The sequence below is a fragment of the Myotis daubentonii genome, chromosome 3 (assembly GCF_963259705.1).
Source record: "Myotis daubentonii chromosome 3, mMyoDau2.1, whole genome shotgun sequence".
Taxonomy (NCBI): Eukaryota; Metazoa; Chordata; class Mammalia; order Chiroptera; family Vespertilionidae; genus Myotis; species Myotis daubentonii.
The window spans coordinates 149715072-149735390 of NC_081842.1; the positions used below are offsets into that span (position 1 = coordinate 149715072).

The 20319-nt window shown below is 38.0% G+C and overlaps 1 protein-coding gene across 5 annotated transcripts in view; it reads right to left on the reverse strand.

Moving 5' to 3' along the window:
- Window positions 1-17952, reverse strand: part of CDC7 (cell division cycle 7) — a 32717-nt gene extending 14765 nt beyond the window's left edge. For 2 of the 5 annotated variants that reach the window (XM_059688803.1, XM_059688799.1), the window contains exons 1-9: window positions 17824-17952; window positions 16929-17106; window positions 10253-10336; window positions 8040-8175; window positions 3784-3877; window positions 3557-3699; window positions 1846-2098; window positions 1127-1222; window positions 209-387 (exon numbers count right to left, since the gene is read on the reverse strand). In XM_059688803.1, the coding sequence (XP_059544786.1) occupies window positions 209-387; window positions 1127-1222; window positions 1846-2098; window positions 3557-3699; window positions 3784-3877; window positions 8040-8175; window positions 10253-10336; window positions 16929-17043 (1100 nt within the window). In that variant the 5' untranslated portion in view covers window positions 17044-17106; window positions 17824-17952. Of the gene's footprint in view, window positions 1-208; window positions 388-1126; window positions 1223-1845; window positions 2099-3556; window positions 3700-3783; window positions 3878-8039; window positions 8176-10252; window positions 10337-14914; window positions 14988-16928; window positions 17107-17823 lie in introns of those variants that run through there. The other 3 variants (XM_059688800.1, XM_059688802.1, XM_059688801.1) reach the window with 3 other exon arrangements.
- Between the last annotated feature and the right edge of the window lie 2367 nt (window positions 17953-20319).

Genomic DNA, 20319 nt, shown 5'->3' on the forward strand with positions numbered 1-20319 from the left:
CAAAGTGCACATGATGTCAAATGAATAATATATGACAATAGTTATCATTTGCTCTTCAAGGTGTCACTCTGCATCAGTGCCGATATAGTTCACAGAACTGTGTTGCTCTCTTTCGCTCACTAAATCAATTGACTCACAGAATCGATGCAATTTCTAATCTTGCCTAGCAGCATGCTGGTGATTTTATAACACTGTCAAAACACATTACCTTGAAAGGCAAATACTGCAAACTTTATCTGTTGCATAACAGTCACAGGTCAGGCTAATTGGGCAAGAACTGGTAGTTTTCTTCATCACACCACTATTCATAACTTTGGCAGAAACAGCCTTCTTTTTTGTTGCTAACTTTCTGTAGAATACATCCACAGCCTTTGACTGCTTCACAGGCTGTAAAAGAAAAATCAAATTTTCTATTTTCATGACATTTAACATGATGCTTCAAATGCTAGTATGGCAAAATGCATAACTTTTAAAACTGCTGAATGTACTATTGGATTACAAGCAAATAGTTGTCTATTAAGACATGTAAGGTCTTTTAGATTTTTCTGTTGAATAAACTTATTAAAATTTACTAATTAGTCCTAGTTTGGTAAATAGTTAACTTCTACTTTATTTGAACGTTTTCTGATATGTTACAAAAATATAAAAGGTATGTTCTAGTGTCTAACTCCATTTCAGAACTGTAAACTGCACCATTACACTGGCTAAAATCAAAGTTTTAATTTGTTGCTCACTCTAGCTAGCTGTGGCAGGATAGCTTAAGTCACTTTAAAACCTTTTAACATTGGTGACAGTTTATAAACTTTACAAACATCTTTACGTTATCAACTGTGTCAGAAATGTGTTAGCTGCTGCAAGCTCACATTCTAGCCAGTGAGAGAAAAGGTCTTAACGATCCAAATGTTCCTTTAGAGAAAGAACAGTCAGCTAATGAAAAATTCCACCAGAAAAGTTCAGAAAAAAATGGAAAAAATAAAAGTGCTGACTAAATACTCAAAGCAAGTAATACCTTCTGCCAAAGCAAAATTCTGCTTTTAAAAAGTTCCTGACAATAAATGGTAATCTAACCATTCCCTAAATTCTCTTCAATGTACGACTGATTACACTAATAAGCTACATTACTTACTTTCACTGTAGGGCTCTCATGTGAAATGGAGCTGTGTATATTGAAATTTCTTTCTCCAAAAACAGAGCGCTGGACAGAAAGGCCTACAGAGCCATCCTACAATACCAACAAAAACAAGGAAAATAAGGATTATATCTGTAACACTTTCTGCCAGCTGTACTCTGCCATAGTTTTGAAAGAGTTAAGTGACATGAAACAAAACCAGCTGCATCCAAGTCATTCTCAGGCACCAAAACACTTCTGTGAAAGGAGAAAATAGTCTAGACAGAACTCTTAACACCCATACAATGTTATCATAGTTCACAAATATACGTAACTAAAAAAATTCAAAAACCACCTGCATGGTTGTTACATTTGGCATTGCAGCTAAAATGGAGATAGACACTTCAGAATTTTCCTCCTGTAACTAATGCTTTCTTGTAAAAAGGCTAATTAATCTGAACTTTAAAACATGCAGGAAAAATTTATTATTTTCCATTTTTGTTATGTAACGTAATTGTAATGACAGACACCATAAATCTACCACATAAACTTCAGTTTCAAAATGGGAAAACAAGTCATTACAAATCTTAGTAAAAATCTAATCAACTGGATATGTAACAACCGTAAAAATTATTTTAAATTACAAGTTATTATTCTAGTACTATATCTCCCTCTGTTGGATGAAGAAATACATTTCTAAAACTGTGTTAGTACTTAAGAAATAAAAGAGGTAGAACCTTTCCATCTTTTCCTTGTTTAAGCTGAACCTGCGCGTGTGTGTAGGGCCTTTTAACAGAAGTTCTTGTGGTGGGCTGCTGATCCAGCTCCCTAGGTGCTGCGGAGCCACCTAATGGAATCTTGTTTCCGGTGATTACATGGACTTTATTTTCTGAACGACTTTCCTGCTGAGCTTCAGACTGGACAAATTTGAGAAGTTCTATTTTCGTATCATGGGTTCCTTGGGCCAAACCAAAGTCTACCAAGGCATACCTAAGAAACAAAAGCAGGTTTTTAGTTCCCTGTAACAATTAAAGCTTATTAACATCATAACTATAGTCATACAGAAACTGCAATTCTTTTGGTGACAAATTAAGAATTTATAACATTCTTGAAAAAAGAAACACAAGTTTTACAGACAAGGTAAGGATTTAATAGCTAACTAGGATTGAAAACTAAGGAAAGATGTATCACACACAAATCTTTTATCCTCTTTTTCCAATGGCTTATACTGGCAAGAAAGACTAGGAATAAAGTGTATAAAAACAATTCTTTCTTCTCTAATTGTACCAGAAATGTCATCATAGCAAATAATTTTGTTGCTGCTGTTAATCCTCACCCAAGGATATTTTTTCCATTGATTCTTTGAGAGAGTGGAAGAGAGGGAGGGAGGGAGGAAAAGAAGAAGAAAGAGGAGAGAGGAGGAGAGAGAGAAATACTCATGTGAGAGAGACATCAATTGGTTGCCTCCTGCATGTGCCCCGACCAGGGCCGGGGATCTAACCTACAACCCAGCTACATGCCCTTGATTAGGAATTGAACCCACGACCCTTCTGTGCTTGGGCTGACACTCTAACCACTGGGAAACCCTGGCCAGGGCAGCAAATAATTTTTAACACACTGCGTACCGCATAGAAATCTCTAAGACATACGCCAGGGACCGCACGTTTTTGGGCAAACTGCACGTTATTTAAATCATCATAATGCACTTTAGGTGTTGTTTTTCAATAATTATAATTTTTATTTACAAAAACAATTAAACAAAGTTCCTAGTACTTTTTTAACATATGGTACTGCGTAAAACATTTTCTATGAAGAGGGACCAAACAAAATTTACATAAGTATCTAGATTCGCTCCTTTTTCCATGGGCGTGAAAAACGAGAACACTCGTGAGCGGTCCTTAACAGATGGCGGGCGAAACACGAGAAAACTCCTGAGCGGTACGAAATGTGTTAATTGAACAAATTTAAAAGATAAAAGTTACAGTTCTATTCTCCTTGCCACACTTAATATGATCCATTGAATGAAGAGTAATATTTAAGTTTCAATGCCTCTATGTATACGTATAATGAGCATAAAATTATAAACACAATAATTAGTGTTGGAACAGGAAATGGCTATCATGTGGTCCAATCCCCTCATTTACTAGAAAAGAAAAATGAAGCTCAGAGATAAAAAGAAATGTGTAAGGTCAAAAAGGACGAGACCCTTTCTAAGTTTTTTAGCTGAGTGCCATTTCCACTGAGCAATGGAACAGCTAATGATGCACATTGCTTTACTAATACAAATTTACCTTCTTCACTATATTTCCCTTCTCTGATCATAATGAAAATCTGAAACAGGCAAAATCTGTGCATGGCTGTTGTAGTATGTTCTAAGTTCTAGGAGATAGATCCCATAGCACAAATTCATTCAAGTGTAAATCTTTTCTGGTAACTTTCCATACTTACTTTTTCAGGCGCCTATTATATAAAAAATTGCTGGGCTTAACATCACGGTGAACAATACCAAACTGATGAATGCGTTTCAAAGCTTTGAACAGATTGAACATATATTCCCGTACTTCTTGAAAGGAAAGGGAATTCAAGATATCCTAAAATAAAGTTATAAATAAGGTCATAACATTTTTTAAATTAAACATTTAGTTAATAAAAATTCAAGAAATATTAAAACCTACCAAAAAGGATTCATGCTCCAGATATGGCATAGCAATAACCACATGATCATTTTTCCTAAAGCAGCATTTAACTCCCATGACATTGTCTTGCCCCCTAGTGGAAAAATGCACATTGAACTTTAGAGGAAAGGTCAAATAAACTGAAACTTTATGCCTATTTTTTTAATGCAATTTTAGCAATGCATAAATAATGCTAGAAAACTAACTTAAAACTATCATCATATAGGATAATATACACATTTAACTTACTTGTACAAGATAGTTTTTTTAAAAAACAAAAATAGCACCAGTTATAAAATTACTATAATTCAAACATGATAATTATAGTTTTAATTGGATGGCAGAATGAAAAGAAAAAGATGAATAAGAATGAATTAACAAGAATAGTAGCAGATAATGGTAATAAATAAATTAAAAATAAATAAATTCAAAATAGCTAACATTTATTCACTATATGCCAAGCTCTGATCTAAGCACTTCACAACTATTAACAAATTCACTTAATGTCCACAACCCTATGAGGACGGTGATTTTATTTCCTCCCCCTTTCTACAGGTAAGGAAACTGAGGCACAGAGAGGTTAAGGAACTTCCCCATTAAACTAGGATGTCATGGGGCCAGGATTTGATTCCAGGCAGTCTGTCCTGATCTATGCTCTTAACCACTATGCTACCCTGCATCTCATAAAAGGGTAAAGATGATTTCCATGGCTTTGAATCTAAGTGAGTAAAACAGCATAGATGCCAATAAAATACAAACCGAAATCAGGAAAAGAAGCTTCAAAACCAAGACCTCATTATGTTGATAAAGATATTGAGATATAGGACTAAATCTTAAGTGAAAGGTCAGTAAGAGTTCTTGCAGAGAAGTGATACAGGCAGCAGTGAAAATTATTAGAGAGAAAAGTAAACTTTGGAAAATTCTCAAGTTGGAGGTCAAAATAAGGAGGAAGGGGCAGAAAGCCCAGACAGAAATATCACCCAAGGGAGGAGCTTTGAAAGAAGGGGTGGTCAGCATGGAGGTCAAAGAGAATAAGAACAGAGGGAAGGCTTTTAGTTTGGCAAAGAGGAATTAACTGGTAATTTTTCAGAGAGCAATTTAAATGGAGAGGAAGAGGTAAAACAGGTTTTAGGGAAGGAAAATAGATGGAATTAGAACACAAAGACAATTTGCCTGAAATATCTGGCAAAGAAAAGAAAAACCAGTGTGGGAAGCTAGAAGGGAACCAAGATCAGGTACTTTTTTAGCATGCACTTTTGAAGTACAGGGAAAGAAAAGAAATTATCTTATTCAAGGAATAAGAATGCATACAATAAAAAAAACCAAAAAAACAAAAAGAATGTATATCATCATGCCTTCGAGAGGCCATTTCATCCTCTTGTCTTCTATAATAAACAGAAGGATGAAACAATGAAATAAGCTTGTTCATTCATTCTATAAATATTTAGTAGGCACTGTTATTTGCTAGACACTATGTTAGACGTTAGGGATGCAATGGTGAATTAAAGTTAACACTACTTCTGCCCTCATGGAGTTTATTATCAGATAATAAACAAGGTAACAAATAGTGACAGATTATGAGTTTTTAAAGAGATTAAAGGAACTGTGACAATAAGAAATAGGAGAATCTAATTTAATTCAGGGAAGAATTTGAAGTGGTGCCCCTCTTGCTGAGATGAGGAGTCAGCACTGTGAGGAGTCTTACTGAAGGAGCAAACAGTATGGGTAGTGGCCCTGGTGAGGTAAGAAAGCTCTTGAGACAAATTTGAGGAACTAAAAAAACCGGAGCACAGTGAGGGAGGTGGGAAGATTGGCATGAAACAACGCTAGGTTTTTTTTCAAAGTACCCTGGGAAACCACTGAAGGATTTTAAGTGGTAAAGTAACAGTACCCAATTTATAACACATACATACATATTTTTATATTTTAAAGATTACTCTGGCTGTTTTGTAACCATGGGATTAAAAGGGAAGGAGGACCCAAGTAGTGGTTGAAAAAACAGAAAGATGTTGGATGAGTTTTTAGATATATTTTGGAGGCAAAATAGCCAAGACTTGGTGATGACTGTGGTTCAGAAGAAAAATGGAGAAACTGCGGATGAGTACTAAGTTTCTGGCTTAAGCAACTGGATAGAGATGGTGGTACCATTCACTGCGATTGGTAGAGGAAAACCAGTTGTTGCAATATGATTTTTGTTTTTTGGTAGGCAAAGATGGATTAAAATTTAGTTTTTGGCACATTACGTTTGAGATGTTTATTAGGTACCCAAGTGGAAAATAAATGAACGGGACTATATAAAACTGAAGAGCTTCTGTACAGCAAAAGAAACGGACAACAAAACAGACAGCCAACCAGATGGGAGATGATATTTGCAAACAGTAGCTCCGACAAAGATTTAACTTCCAAACTATGTAAAGAACTCATAAAACTCAACACCAAACAAACAAATAATCCAATCAATTAGTGGGCAAAGGACCTGAAAATACACCTCTCCCAAGAAGACATACAAATAGCCAATAGATATATGAAAAGATGTTCAACCTCACTAGCAATTAAGGAAATGAGAATTAAAACTATAATGAGACACTACCTTACACCTATTAGAGTGGCCATTGTCAACAAGACAAGCAATAACAAGTGTTGGAGAGGTTGTGGAAAAAAGGGAACCCTCATTCACTGCTGGTGGGAATGTAGACAGGTACAACCACTATGGAAAGGAGTCTGACGATTCCTCAAAAAGTTAAGAATAGAGCTACCATATGACCCAGCAACCCTACTCCTGAGGATATACCCAAAAAACTCGAAATCATTTATTCACAAAGATATATGCACCCCTATGTTCATTGCAACCAAAGTGTCCTGCTATAGAGGACCGGATAAAAAAGGTGTGGTACATATACACAATGGAATACTACTCAGCCATAAGGAAGGATGAAATAGCGTCATTTGCAACACAGATGGACCTTGAGAACACTATGCTAAGTGAAATAAATCAGACAGAAAAAAGCTAAGAACCATATTTCACTCATATGTGGGGTATAAAACTGAAACTTAAGAACACAAACAGCAGTGTGGCGGTTGCCAAAGGGAAGAGGGGAATAGAAGGGAGTCCTTATATGAGGTGACAAGAGAAGATGTGACTTTGGGTGGTGGGCACATGGTGCTATATACAGAGGTTGTAACTTAGAAATCCACACATGAAACCTCTATGTTCATGTTGACCAATGTCACCCCAATAAAATGTAATAAAAAAAGAAAAGAAAATTACAAACAGGCAGGTGGATATATACCAACCTGCAGTTAAGAGGTCTGAGGCTAGATATATACTTAAGGGAATCATTACAATGTATTTAAAGTCATGTGGAAATAACACGATCCTAGAGAGGAGGCAGATTCTAGAGAAAGCCCAGGATCAAGCACTGAGGAACTCCACCACATAGGGGTCAGGTAGAAGAGGAAGAGCTGGCAATGGACATTGAAACCGAAAGGCCAAATAAAGCAGGAAGAAAAAAAGAAATATGTAGCAGTATAGAAGTCAGAATATAGGTTCAAATCAATTATGTTAAACACTGCCTAGAATTCATGTGAACAGAAACAGGAATTGGCAAAATAAAGTCATGGGTAACTCATCTAAAGGAGTTTCAGTTTAGCATAGAAAAGAGCAGCCACACTTTATGTGTAGTGAACGGAGGTTGGAAGTGAAAATAGCACATGCAGATTAATTTGGGGGAAGTCTGACTATGAAGGGGAGCAAAGAAATAATGGAGCAGCTAGAAGTGAAATGGCAGTACAAGGGGGATAAGTGATACTATATCATGTCCATATGTTGGTATGAATAACCTAGCATAGAGAGAGAGATCAATGAGAGAGACATGCCAGGTGATTCTGTTGCTCAAAATAAAATATGAGATGAGGCTGTCTATAGCAGGGGAGATGTGAAATATAAGTTCCCCACATTTCAAAAAATAACTAGATCCTGGATGCCAAGCTTTATGATTTGGCAAGAAGGTGAGGAAAAATGTGGTAAAAGAACTGGAAGTGAAGCTTACCTCAGGGAAATCCACTGCAAAAATGAGTATAAATGTAACTAACCATTCCAAGGTTAGAGGAAAGGTACTAGCAAATTGCAAACACCTGACTGAAGAGTATGTTTACTAGTAATTAATGGACAATCTCACTATCCCCATTACACAGCTACTTAGAAATCTTAAAAATTTATACAGCCAGTTCAATTAAAATGTCTTTAAACTGCCTACCCAGCCACCGTTAGGCACTGAAGTTCAGCTGCAATTCTTATAGGATGACTTGTTGGAATTAGGTGTTTTAGAGCAATTTTCTCTTCAGGTCCTACTTGTAACTGTGCTGTGGCCAAATAAACAGTGCTGAAAGTGCCTGTAAAACAATTTATTAGGTTTTTCAATTTTGGTTTTTAAAAATGTTAATAAAGCAATGCTAAAATACATCATAAAACTTAGAATTATCATACTCATTAATATTTTTTTATATTTTATTGATTTTTTACAGAGAGGAAGGGAGAGGGATAGAGAGTTAGAAACATCGATGAAAGAGAACCATCGATCAGCTGCCTCCTGCACACTCCCTACTGGGTATGTGCCTGCAACCAAGGTACATGCCCTTGACTGGAATCGAACCTGAGACCCTTGAGTCCGCAGGCCAACGCTCTATCTGCTGAGCCAAACCGGTTAGGGCCCATTAATATTTTAATAACAATGAACACAAAGACCAGACACATCTGTGAACACAACTTATTTTCAATTTTTAATAAATTCTTAACGGTCCTCAGTTTTTTAGGGAATACTATATTAACTTTTAGGGGACACTATAGTCAGGGGTCCTCAAACTACGGCCCACGGGCCACATGCAAATACAAATATTGTATTTGTTCCCGTTTTGTTTTTTTACTTCAAAATAAGGTATGTGCAGTGTGCATAGGAATTTGTTCATAGTTTTTTTTTTAAACTATAGTCCGGCCCTCCAACGGTCTGAGGGACAGTGAACTGGCCCCCCGTTTAAAAAGTTTGAGGACCCCTGCTATAGTAAATCTGTTTGACTGGGTTAGCATAATGCCATAATCCATTCTAATAAGTATTTTTCTGTAATACTGTCATTTTAAACTACTTTCTTAAGACTTGGATACTGGTCTGTTAGAAGTAGAAATTATAATCATCTTAGGGAAAAAAACACACCCGGGCTTTTAAATTTAGCATTAAACTAAAGAGAGAAAAAAAACTGGTGGCCAATTAATCTTGAGAAATACTGAGTTAAAACAAATTGATAGATTTTTTTACTAAAATGTTTTCCAGAGCTGTTAATGTATTCATCATGAACAATCAAAAGGGAACTATAGACACTATATCTCTCAAACTTATTTAGTAGAAACAGCTATCAATCTGTGAGGACACTGTTGTTTTCCAGAACAAAGTTTTTGCACACTAAGCCAGTTTTCAAAAAAGACAAGGAAAAACATGTAAAGATCTTACATCCCAAATAATCTCATCTCATCTTCTAATTCCTCTGCCCCAATGACCCAGACTTTTCTCTTCTGACATTTTCCCTTGTGAAAAGCAAGCAAGAAAATAAATACATGGAAGATTTTTAATGTTTAGGGATTTCTCTACATAATCACCAAAAAACTCCATTATCTTTTTATCCTCTCATTCCTCAATCTGTCTGCCAAATTCACCCTTCATTAAATCAAAATGATTGTCAGTTTTTCCTTTTTTTAAATTTTTTATTTAATCCTCACCTGAGGATATGGTTTTCATTGATTCTAGAGAGAGGAAGGGAGAGGGAGAGAGCAAGAGAAACATCGATCCGTTGCCTCCTGTACATGTCCCGAATAGGGATCAAACCCGCAACCTGGGTATATGCCCTGACCAGAAACTGAACCCTTCAGTGCATGGGATGATGCTCCAACCAACTGAGCCACATTGGCAGGGCAACTGTCAGTCTTTCAATATTTATGTTAATACTGGCCATCCTATAAATATTGTATCACATTATTTTCATCTTATTATTTTCATCTTATTTGCCATCTTATGTTTCATGTATGTTTCAATGTACAATTCTACCTAACTGCAATTGAGAAAGAGGATAAAGATTTGGCTTTTTGTATCAAATATCTCCATTTGAATATTAAATTTTTCATTTTTAGTAATTATCACTAATAATATATTACTAATATAGCAATATTTTTAATAGCATAAAAGTTTTATAAAGATTAAAATAGGGCTGTTCATTTTACTGTAAATATTTATTCTGTCATTCTTTCAAGGGAAAAAAAAGCTGTTACCTTTATATTACTACTAATAACATAGTAATATAAACATGGTTTTAATATTTTTTAAAGGAGTGTTTTCCAATAAGAAATAATAATGAACATCAAGATTAAACAAGGAAAACAGAAGAGGTTAAAAAACTTAAAAAAATAAGTATAACCCCAAATTACCTTCTCCAATTTTGTCCTTTATCTTAAACACATTACGGAGCTGTGGTACAGCTTCATAAAGCTTCTCAATATCTTTTTTAACACCTATCAAGAAAAAAACAATTTATAGTTAAGATTAATGAGAGTATATTTTACACTTTTTTGTTTTTTAAAATGTCTTTATTATATTCAGAGAAAGGACGGGAGAGGGAGAGAGAGAGAGAAACATCAATGATGAGAATCATCCATCAGCTGCCTCCTGCACATCCCCTACTGGGGATTGAGCCCACAAACTGGGCATGTGCCCTGACCAGGAATCGAGCTGTGACCTCCTAGTTCACGGGTCAACACTATCACTGAGTCACACCAACTGGGCATACACTTTCTTAAGTTAAAAAACTCAAAATTCTAAAACATGAATTAAGTTACAAGTATATAGGTATAATAAGCCTTAAAAATCATAAGAATAATTATAATCCCATCCAGTTGTTGTAAATCACATACAATTCCATCAAGCTATGGTAGCTCACATACATCTCTTGAACTAACAGACAAAATTGATAAGCCCCAAAATCACACACACAGAATTTCCACTATTCTGGAATTACTACATACTAACAGATACATTGTCTCTGCCTACAGTACAATACAATGAAGAAGCTAAATTTAAAAAATAACAATTTTTTCTACGATCACTAGATGGCATGACAAGGATATAATGCAATCTCCTTGGAAACTACTTCCTTCCCCCAAAGATATAAAATCTTACAGACTTGGTAAAGTTTTGTGTATTGTATATTCACAGTATTGCCTTAGAGAGAAAGTCTACTAAGGCTCTGGGGAATGTTAAAAAATATTTTTTAAAAATTATCCCATTAACAACGGTATCCTCTATCCTTAACAGCAGATAAATTGTTACTTTTAAATAAATACAAGTTCTTTACAAAAATATACATGATTAAAATAAGAGAAGCTATAATACAAAATGAGATAAACTACTGGATACAAAAGAGAACTACGTACTTGAGTCATCAGATTTTATTCCAGTATCTACCAGTGATGGCGAACCTTTTGAGCTCGGCGTGTCAGCATTTTGAAAAACCCTAACTTAACTCTGGTGCCGTGTCACATATAGAAATTTTTTGGTATTTGCAACCATAGTAAAACAAAGACTTATATTTTTGATATTTATATATTTAAATGCCATTTAACAAAGAAAAATCAACCAAAAAAATGAGTTCGCGTGTCACCTGACACACGTGTCATAGGTTCGCCATCACTGAATTCTAGGCTAACCATCAGCTACTTTTAAGTTATCATATTAATCCACAAAGTCTAACAGTTTAAGACATTCCAAAGCACTTTCACATGTATTATCTTTTCAGATTTTCACAATAGCCTTGTGATATTGGCAGAACAGGAATTATTTATAACCCTGACTTTTCAGATAAAGAAATCCTATTCAGGGAAGTTAAATCATATGCCCAATTTCACAGAGGTATTGCTAATAAGTCTCTAGACTAGACTCATTCATTTAACAAACACTGTGTTTTAACAAATGCTCAGCAATGGCTATATTTCTAAAAATGAACAAATTTGGTGCAGTCCGTTCTCTAAGAGCTTAATCTAGTGTAAGAGACAGATGTTAAAAACTCAGTCTCAATACAAGATGATAACTGTAATAACAGAGGAATGCATATATTACTAAGTAGAAACGGGGGGGAATAAATACTTCAGGAAGCTTAAGCTGTATTTTGAATTACTTACCAAGTAGCAAAAGTGGAAGAAGGTGTTTAGGAAGAAGGAACTACGTATGCAAAGATGTGGAAAAGGAAAAAGACATAAATTATTAAAGGCGGAGGAGTAGGGTGGGGAGAGAATTAAACTAAATGTGGCCCAGGGAGGGGAAGGCAGAGAGTGCAAATGAAAGACATACAGTTTTTAAGGAGGAAGCTGACAAGTGGGTAATTTGAAGGGGAGGAAGAACAATAAGAGCTGGAGAATAAATAAGAGGGTTAGTTCAGTATTCTTTCCACTATATCAGCCCATTTAAGGAAATAGGAAACTTACTTAAATTACCCTCACCTTCCCATCTACTTCATAGGTGCAATGGAGAAGCTTCATAGTTCAATACAAGAAGCAGTAGTTAAGAGTACCAGTTTTGGCCAAAACCGGTTTGGCTCAGTGGATAGAGCATCGGCCTGTGGACTGCAAGGTCCCAGGTTCGATTCCGGTCAAGGGCATGTACCTGGGTTGCGGGCACATCCCCAGTAGGAGATGTGCAGGAGGCAGCTGATCGATGTTTCTCTCTCATCGATGTTTCTGACTATCTCTCTCCCTTCCTCTCTGTAAAAAATCAATAAAATATATTTAAAAAAAAAAAAAAAGAGTACCAGTTTTGGAGATGGGAGGTCTAAGTTAAAATCCTGGCCCCACTATTTACCAGCTAGTATGACCTTCCTTGAGCACACAGCTTATCTCTGAGCCTTAGTTTCCCCATCTATAAAAAAGGGGAGAATAACAGTACCCATGCCATTGGGATACTGTGAGGGTTAAATAAAATAGTATACATAATGTAAGAGAAGCTTTTAACACAATGCCTGGCACATAGTAAATAAATGATAGTGGTAATTCTTACGTTTAGTTGTTATTAACATTACTGCTTTAGGGCTTTTGTTCATATTTTATTCCTTCTGCTTGAAATCCTCTTCCCTTATAACTTCATCTGGCTGGCTCAATTGTCAGTCTCCTCAGATATCTATTTAAATTAGCACCCCTCCATTATTCACACTATCCTGTTTACTGTCTACTGTAAAATTATCCTGTTTATTATTTGCTTGCTGTCTGCCTCCTCCCACTAGAATATGAGTTCCACCAATACAAGTTCCCTGTCTGTACAATTCACCACAGCACACTCAGCTCTTAGTACAGTTCCTGGCATGGTTGTTCAATGAATGAATTATTACCATCATTAGGGCCATTCAGAGGTAGCTGTAAACAAAACAAAACAAAACAAAACAAAACAAAACAAAACAAAACGGTTTAGAAGTTATAAAAGAATGAAACCAAAGACAGAAGCAGCTACCTCACCATCAGCTGCCAATTCACTCTAGAAACCAAAACTAAGGCCCAGGTGGGAAGAACAGGCTTTGTAAGTCTTGTTTGCCACAGTCCATTAGAATCTTTCCTGATGAGTATCAATTCCAACCAGCTTCAAATTCGTGTCACAGGAACGGCACCATATGGGTGCCTTTCAATTTGATAGTACATTTCTTTGATTCTAAGACATACTTTAACAACTTTGAAATTAGTATGCAACTCATGGCTTCCCATTAGTTCCACATTTTGGAATTTCCCTTTGCATAAGCATGAGCTGGCAATAAGTAGTAGAGATGCTGGTCAACTGATAGAAATCACCAGGAAGAAAACAGATGTAATAAGAAAACACTATAATGCACAAGCCATGTGAATAACTATGTAAGCTTAATGTACTTCCGCACCACTACTCACTATGGACTTACCTACCATTACAAAACTCTAAATATGTTTATATTAAGGTTTCCTGTCACAACAGAACAAATTTGACGTTTTCAAACAATAGTAAAACTTCCTGACAACCACAGTGAATGCATAATCCTCAAATTCTGAAGGGGATGAGAGCAGGCAGCAGAAGAGAACATTCATCTCATGCAAGAAAATACTAGTAAAGGCAGAGACCTTGTTATATATAATTACATATTTACTTTGAGGATTGGAGGAAGACCCTGAAAAGTCCACAAGCTAAGTTATTTAAATGTCCATATTTTATAATGAAGATCTCAGCTTGTTTTTTCTGCCTCATAATATATCCAAGTTGGTTTTAATACAACAGCCTCCTTAACTGTGCTCCCTGCTTTCACCCTTGTTGGCCTATACTTGCTCTACATAAAACCCAGAGAACTACCTCCTCTCATACTTCACTTGCATCACCCACCCACTTCGTCAAAATAACCTCCTTGCTATTCCTAAAAGCTAGGCACACTCCCATCAGAGAGTCTTCCAGTTTGCTGTTTCCTCTGCCAGGAATGCTCTTGGATGATGACAAAGTTTCTTACCTAAATTGCCTTTTACTTTTTTTCTATCCTCCACTGCATCTAATACACTGCTACTAAAATAGTCTAACAATGCCACTTTCATCCAGTTTCATGGATGCTGTCCCTCGTCTTTTTCATTCTGTTGCAATTACCTGTTTTTCATGGTCCAGCTTTCCCTTGTGTCATTGGACACATAATACAGTAATGCAATTACTGTATTATTTTTCTTGTAGTTTAGCACTCTGTATTTTGCCTCTTCAATTATACTATGAGCTCCTCAAAGGCAGTACCTCGTATAGCTCCGAATATAGGGTGTACATTGAGTCATGAGACAGTTATATGTGTGGAACCCATCAGCTTTCCTTTCCTTACTGAAGTTATATTTTTGATATAACCTTAGCTTTTATTCAGGGTCATAAAAAAAGAACCACATGAAAAACATTTCAACATGCCCTATAAATTACCAAAGGCACTGTTTATAATGTTCAATGTTCTGTTACATAAAAGCCACAAAACTTTAAATATTTAGAATAAAATTCGCCCTACTCTTTATTTCCCAGATTTCCAGAAGATTAAAAGATTAGCTTTCACCTGAACATAATGCTAGAACCTGGTAGTTTAAAATTCTGCTCACATTTTTTACATCCATTCTGCCTTATGTATACCATATATTATGTCACACATTCTTAAAAAAGATAAGCCCAGCCAGCGTGGCTCGGTGGTTGAGCATCAACCTATGAACCAAGTGGTCACAGTTCAATTCCTGGTCAGGGCACATGCCCAGACTATGGGCTCAATCCCCAGTGTGGGGCATGCAGGAGGCAGCTGATCAATGATTCTCCTTCATCATTGATGTTTCTATCTCTCTATCCCTCTCCCTTCCTCTCTGAAATAAATAAAATAAAAAAATCTTTAAAAAAAAAGTAAAATATGCCCTAGCCAGTTTGGCTCAGCAGCTAGAGCTTTGGACTGCAGACTGAAGGGTCCCAGGTTCGATTCCGGTCAAGGGCACATACCTCGGTTGCAGGCTCCTCCCTGGCCAGGCCCTGGTCGGGGCACATGCAGGAGGCAACCCATCGATGTGTCTCTCTCACATAGATGTTTCTCTCTGTCTTTCCCTCTCTCTTCCACTCTCCCTAAAAATCAATGGAAAAATATCCTTGGGTGAGGATTAACAACAAAAAAAGTAAAATGAAGTTGGGTGACTGAATATGGGAAGCAAATATAAAGCCTAATTTGAAGACAACTCTAAAGTTTTAAGCATAAATATATGAGATAATAGTGGCTTTTATCACCAAAATAGGGACATCAGGAAGGGTACTCATTTTGACAGGGAAGTTTAGTTTGGGTCAGAAATTAACAGCATGTGATGTTAGCCCTGGCAGGTGGCTCAGTTGATTAGAGTGTCCTCCCAATATGCCAAGGTTGCAGGTTCTATCTCCAGTCAGGGCACATGAAAGAAGCAACCAATGAATGCATAAGTGAAAGAACAAATCGATGTTTCTCTCTCAAAATTAATAAATAAATAAAATATTTTTAATTGCCCTATTTCAAATTTTTTATTTTGTTTTGTTTTTTAAAGCATGTGATGGCCCTATCTGGTTTGGGTCAGTGGATAGAGTGTTGGCCTGTGAACTGAAGGGTACCAGGTTCAATTCCAGTCAAGGGCACATGCCCGGGTTTCAGGCTCAATCCTTAGTAGGGGGTGTGCAGGTGGCAGCCGATCAATGATTCTCTCTCACCACTGATGTTTCTCTTTTTTAATATTTCTTTTTTCCTCTCATTGATGTTTCTATTTCTCACTCCCTCTCCTTTCCTCTCTGAAATCAATAAAAATATATATATTTTTAAAAAGCATGTGATGACATTTTTCTAGGATGGGGTTAAAGTCTACTTTGTGGTATATAAGTATATATCATGGATGAATAGTCAAAACTAATATCTTTTGGACAAATACTAAATTGCTTAAGACAAAGAAGGAAAAGAAGATTTAGTTACCTTTTAGGGGAAAAAAATACAGTCCACTGGTACTCCTCTATTTAGCAAATATTTACTAAATGTCTACTATGACCCAAGCACTGTGCTAGAGCAGGAATGAAGGTGTGCATTTGTACAAGATCAGGAATCGTTAGACCCCTCTCCTCACTTCAAGGTCTGGCTTAGGATCAAATAACGTTTCATGATGTACACTGAGATATAGTGCTTTATTTCTGCTACAAACATTTCACTGATTTTCATCACTGAATACTAACTTTTAATACTTAACTGAAAATCCCTCCCCTGTCAATTTTGAAATCCAAGTTTAATGTACAATGGTGAGTAGACATAAGAACACAGGCCTAGGAGAACAGAACTTCTAGTTTGGGTATCAACAAACTTCATGTTCGTAGACAATCACTAATACTTAGAAGCAACTTCATTTGTAAAATGACACTGTTGGACTACAGTCCTCCTTCTAAAATGCAATTCAGTCCTAAATCTAGATCTTGGGAAACTTCACTGATAAAAATGTTTTCATTTATACATATAACTCACTTTAAGATTCAAGAGGTTGTGTGTGTGTGTTTATAAATAACTGAAATTACAGAACGGTTGCCTGTACATCTTTAAAATTACACACATACCTGGTAGTTTAAAATTCTGCTCACATTTTTTTAAAGAGCCGTCCACCTGTAACCGGCCCCGCAGGGGAGAGAAAGCCATAGGCTCGTCCACCTGAATCCCCAAAGACGCCTCCATCACAAAACAACTGGGGTGCAAAACGCCAGCTAAGGGGTCATGTCCACAGGGGGAGCCCGGCAGCTGTGAAAATTAGAATCCCGGAGAAGACACAAGTTTAAATTACGCACTAAAAACTGGCAACGGGACAAACGTGCAAAAAACGAATCATGTGTTAACATCCCCGAAGGAAGAAAACCGTGGGCCATTTCTAAGGATCCCGTTTGCTTCCCTTTCCCGAAATACCGGCAGGGGGCCCGAGGGAAGTTTCCAGTCGGGAGAGCCTTGGGGCGGGGGGGGGGGGGGGGCGGGAGCACCCTGAGGGTGCTGGCCAGGACCGCCCCGGCTCGGCTCGGCTCCAGGACCCCGGCGCATAGGGGTGGGGGAGGCATCAGCGGGGGCAGCGGTTTGACCCAAGAGCACAGGAGGAGGAGGAGGAGGACAGAGGAAGTCGCTCCACTACTGAAAGGGAGCGCCAGGAAGCTCGGCCACGGTCCCAAGCAAGTTGGCGGAGAACTGATACCACCCCGGGCACGAGCGCCGGCAGGAGCAGGGGAAAGGGAATGAATGGATCCCCCTGGGGGCGCGGACCCCGAGCTCAGCGGGGAAGGACTTTCCTCCCTCGGCCCCGAGACCGCACGGGACGCTTGGTGCGCAGGCGCACGACTTCCCGCCGCGGGCCCGCAGGACCCCAGGGCGGGTCGGGGGTGCTGCTGCTGCGGCCGGACCGAAGTCACGACCCGAAATTCGTTTCTAATCCTTCACAACCCCGCGCCGTGGAACAAACCGTTCGAAACTCACAGTTTAAGGGAATACGACTTCTGTGGCTCCCCAGCTGCCTGGGTCGCCGTCTCCGAGAGCTCACGTCCTAGCGACTCTGCCAAACGCGCCTGCGCAACACTTCCCGCCTCGGCGCTTCCAGGCGCTCCTAGTCGCGCATGCGCAATGCAAAGCCCTGGGCGCCGCGGCTTCGGCTCCTGGGCGCTTGCGCGAAGGGGTTGGGTTACTGCCCCAGGCGGCGGCTGGCCCAAGGCGGTTACAGAAATAAAACCCGAGAATAATCCTTTCATAAAAAAATAGAGTGAACCATAAAGATAAGTATCCTACACAATTTTCAGGAAAGAAGATAATTCAGGGGAAGAAAGGTCTCAAGTTCTGGAGTATATCCCAATTTATTGTGGTCACACAAGACATCGGTCACTATAGACAAAACTCATTTTGACTCTCTGAATTTACTTCTTTTTGCGACTGCCCTACTACTCCGTAAAAAAACACAAAAAGTGCAACTGCTGGTTGGTTATGGCTGTATTCGCAGAAAACAGCCCAGTGGCGTTCAGGACAGTGCTTTTATTGAGCCTGTGGACGAATAAGGGCCACATACCAGCCCATAGGAGGCCTTCGTAGCAGCCTTGCAGACTCAGAGACCTAAAGTAACCACAAAAGATGGTCTGAAATGAAAACTTTTAAAATTAAAATCAGTTTATGGCAGGTAGTCATGTCTTAGGCCAGGATCTTCCCTGGCAAAGGTCAATTTTTACCTTAACTGAGCCTGTCTGTCATCTTTTTTGCATCAGTGACAACATACGGAATGTCAAAGTAAATTTTCTTTTTCCAGACCCCTTAAAGCACAGGCATTGCTCTGCAGATACCACAAATCCCCTCATTGTCACTGAGTTAATTGTTGACTGTTAACTATCCTGCACCCATCTAAGTAAAAGAAGTATCTGTCAATCATTTTACTTTTTATCCAGTCTCAAGAGGCTTCCGGCTTTGCTTTCTCCCACCTCCCTAATTTATCGCCGGTGGATTTCACATAACCCACTTGCGTTATCTCTATTGATTGTAATGTATAAAATAAGGTGCAAAACCGCCATTCTCCAGAGCATTGTCTCAATCCGTTGAGGTTTTGCCTCCCGGCAATTGTCAACAGTTTTGGCTCAAATAAACTCACAACAATTTGTCACAGGTTTGAATGTTTCTTACGTTGACAAGCACTTGACTATGAGGTGAGTTTCTAGAGGCTGAGGTTACAGCAATGACCATGACAGAAAAAATACTTTATGAAACTAAATCCCAGTGAGTCGGTGACAATAAACAAATGAGTGAATGGACAGCAGATATTGATTAGTGCTCCAAAGAAAGGTTGTGATAGCAAGTAGGAAGGAGGCATCATGATCAAAGCCAGGTAAAGAGATTACCAGGTAAAGAATGAGAAAGTGCAGAGTGAGGAATGATCCTAGTATGTTTGAGGGGGGCAAATTTTCATAGAACATCAACATCAGACAAGGCCACTCTGTGACCATGATGGATCAAGACAGAAATAAAATCACTCTGTAATCATGTATGAACATAGATAGACAAACATTGTCCAAGCCTCCCCAAAATGAGCATACATTTCCCTATCCTGGCTAATATGAGTGACGGCTGTGTCTTCATCAATTACAGTTTTAGCCTCAGTCCTTCTAGATAATACGTATTAAAATACCAAATTATAGCCCTGGCCTGAGTGGCTCAGTTGGTTGAGCATCATCCCATGCACCAAAAGGTCTTGGGTTCAATTACTGGTTAGAGCACATGCCCAGGTTGAGGTTCCATCCCCACCATAGGGGTGCATAGGAGAGGTAATTGATTGATGTTTCTCTGTCTTTCTCACTCCCTTTTCCTCTTTCTTCATCTATCTCTCAAAAAAATGAATAAAAAATATTTTAAAAATATTATAGGATTACCCCTGCCTCCTTACAGCTTCCAACCCAGAGAAAAATCCCTCTTCCTTGAACCTTCCCCTAAATCATCTAACACAACCCCAAACTTTTAACACCTCTTACTGAGGTGCCCCACGGTTCTCCATAGTGTGCATTCTTACTGAAACAAGTCATAAACACAACTTGTTCAACTATAGTTGTTTTCCTAGTGGTCTCTAGCTGGAGAGCATTGACAATAATTAAGTCTGAGATGCTTATTACATACCCAAGTGCTAATGTCAAGTAAACAGATGGATATATTGGTCTGAAATGGAGTTTAGGCTGAAGACATAAATTTAGAAGTTATGAATTTATACATGAAACTTAAAACCTTGGGACTAGAAGAGATTATCTAAGCAAAGATATATAGAGAGAACTTGGCTATGAGAATTTCCAACATTTCAAAGTTGGGCAGAGGAGGAAGAGCCAGCAAGAGACTGGCTGTTATTTTACAAGACAGTGATGTCATAGAAGTCAAGAGAAGAAAGTTTTACAATGGAAAGGAAGTGGTCAAAACAATGGCAAATGCTGCATGGAAGTCAAGTAGTGAGACACA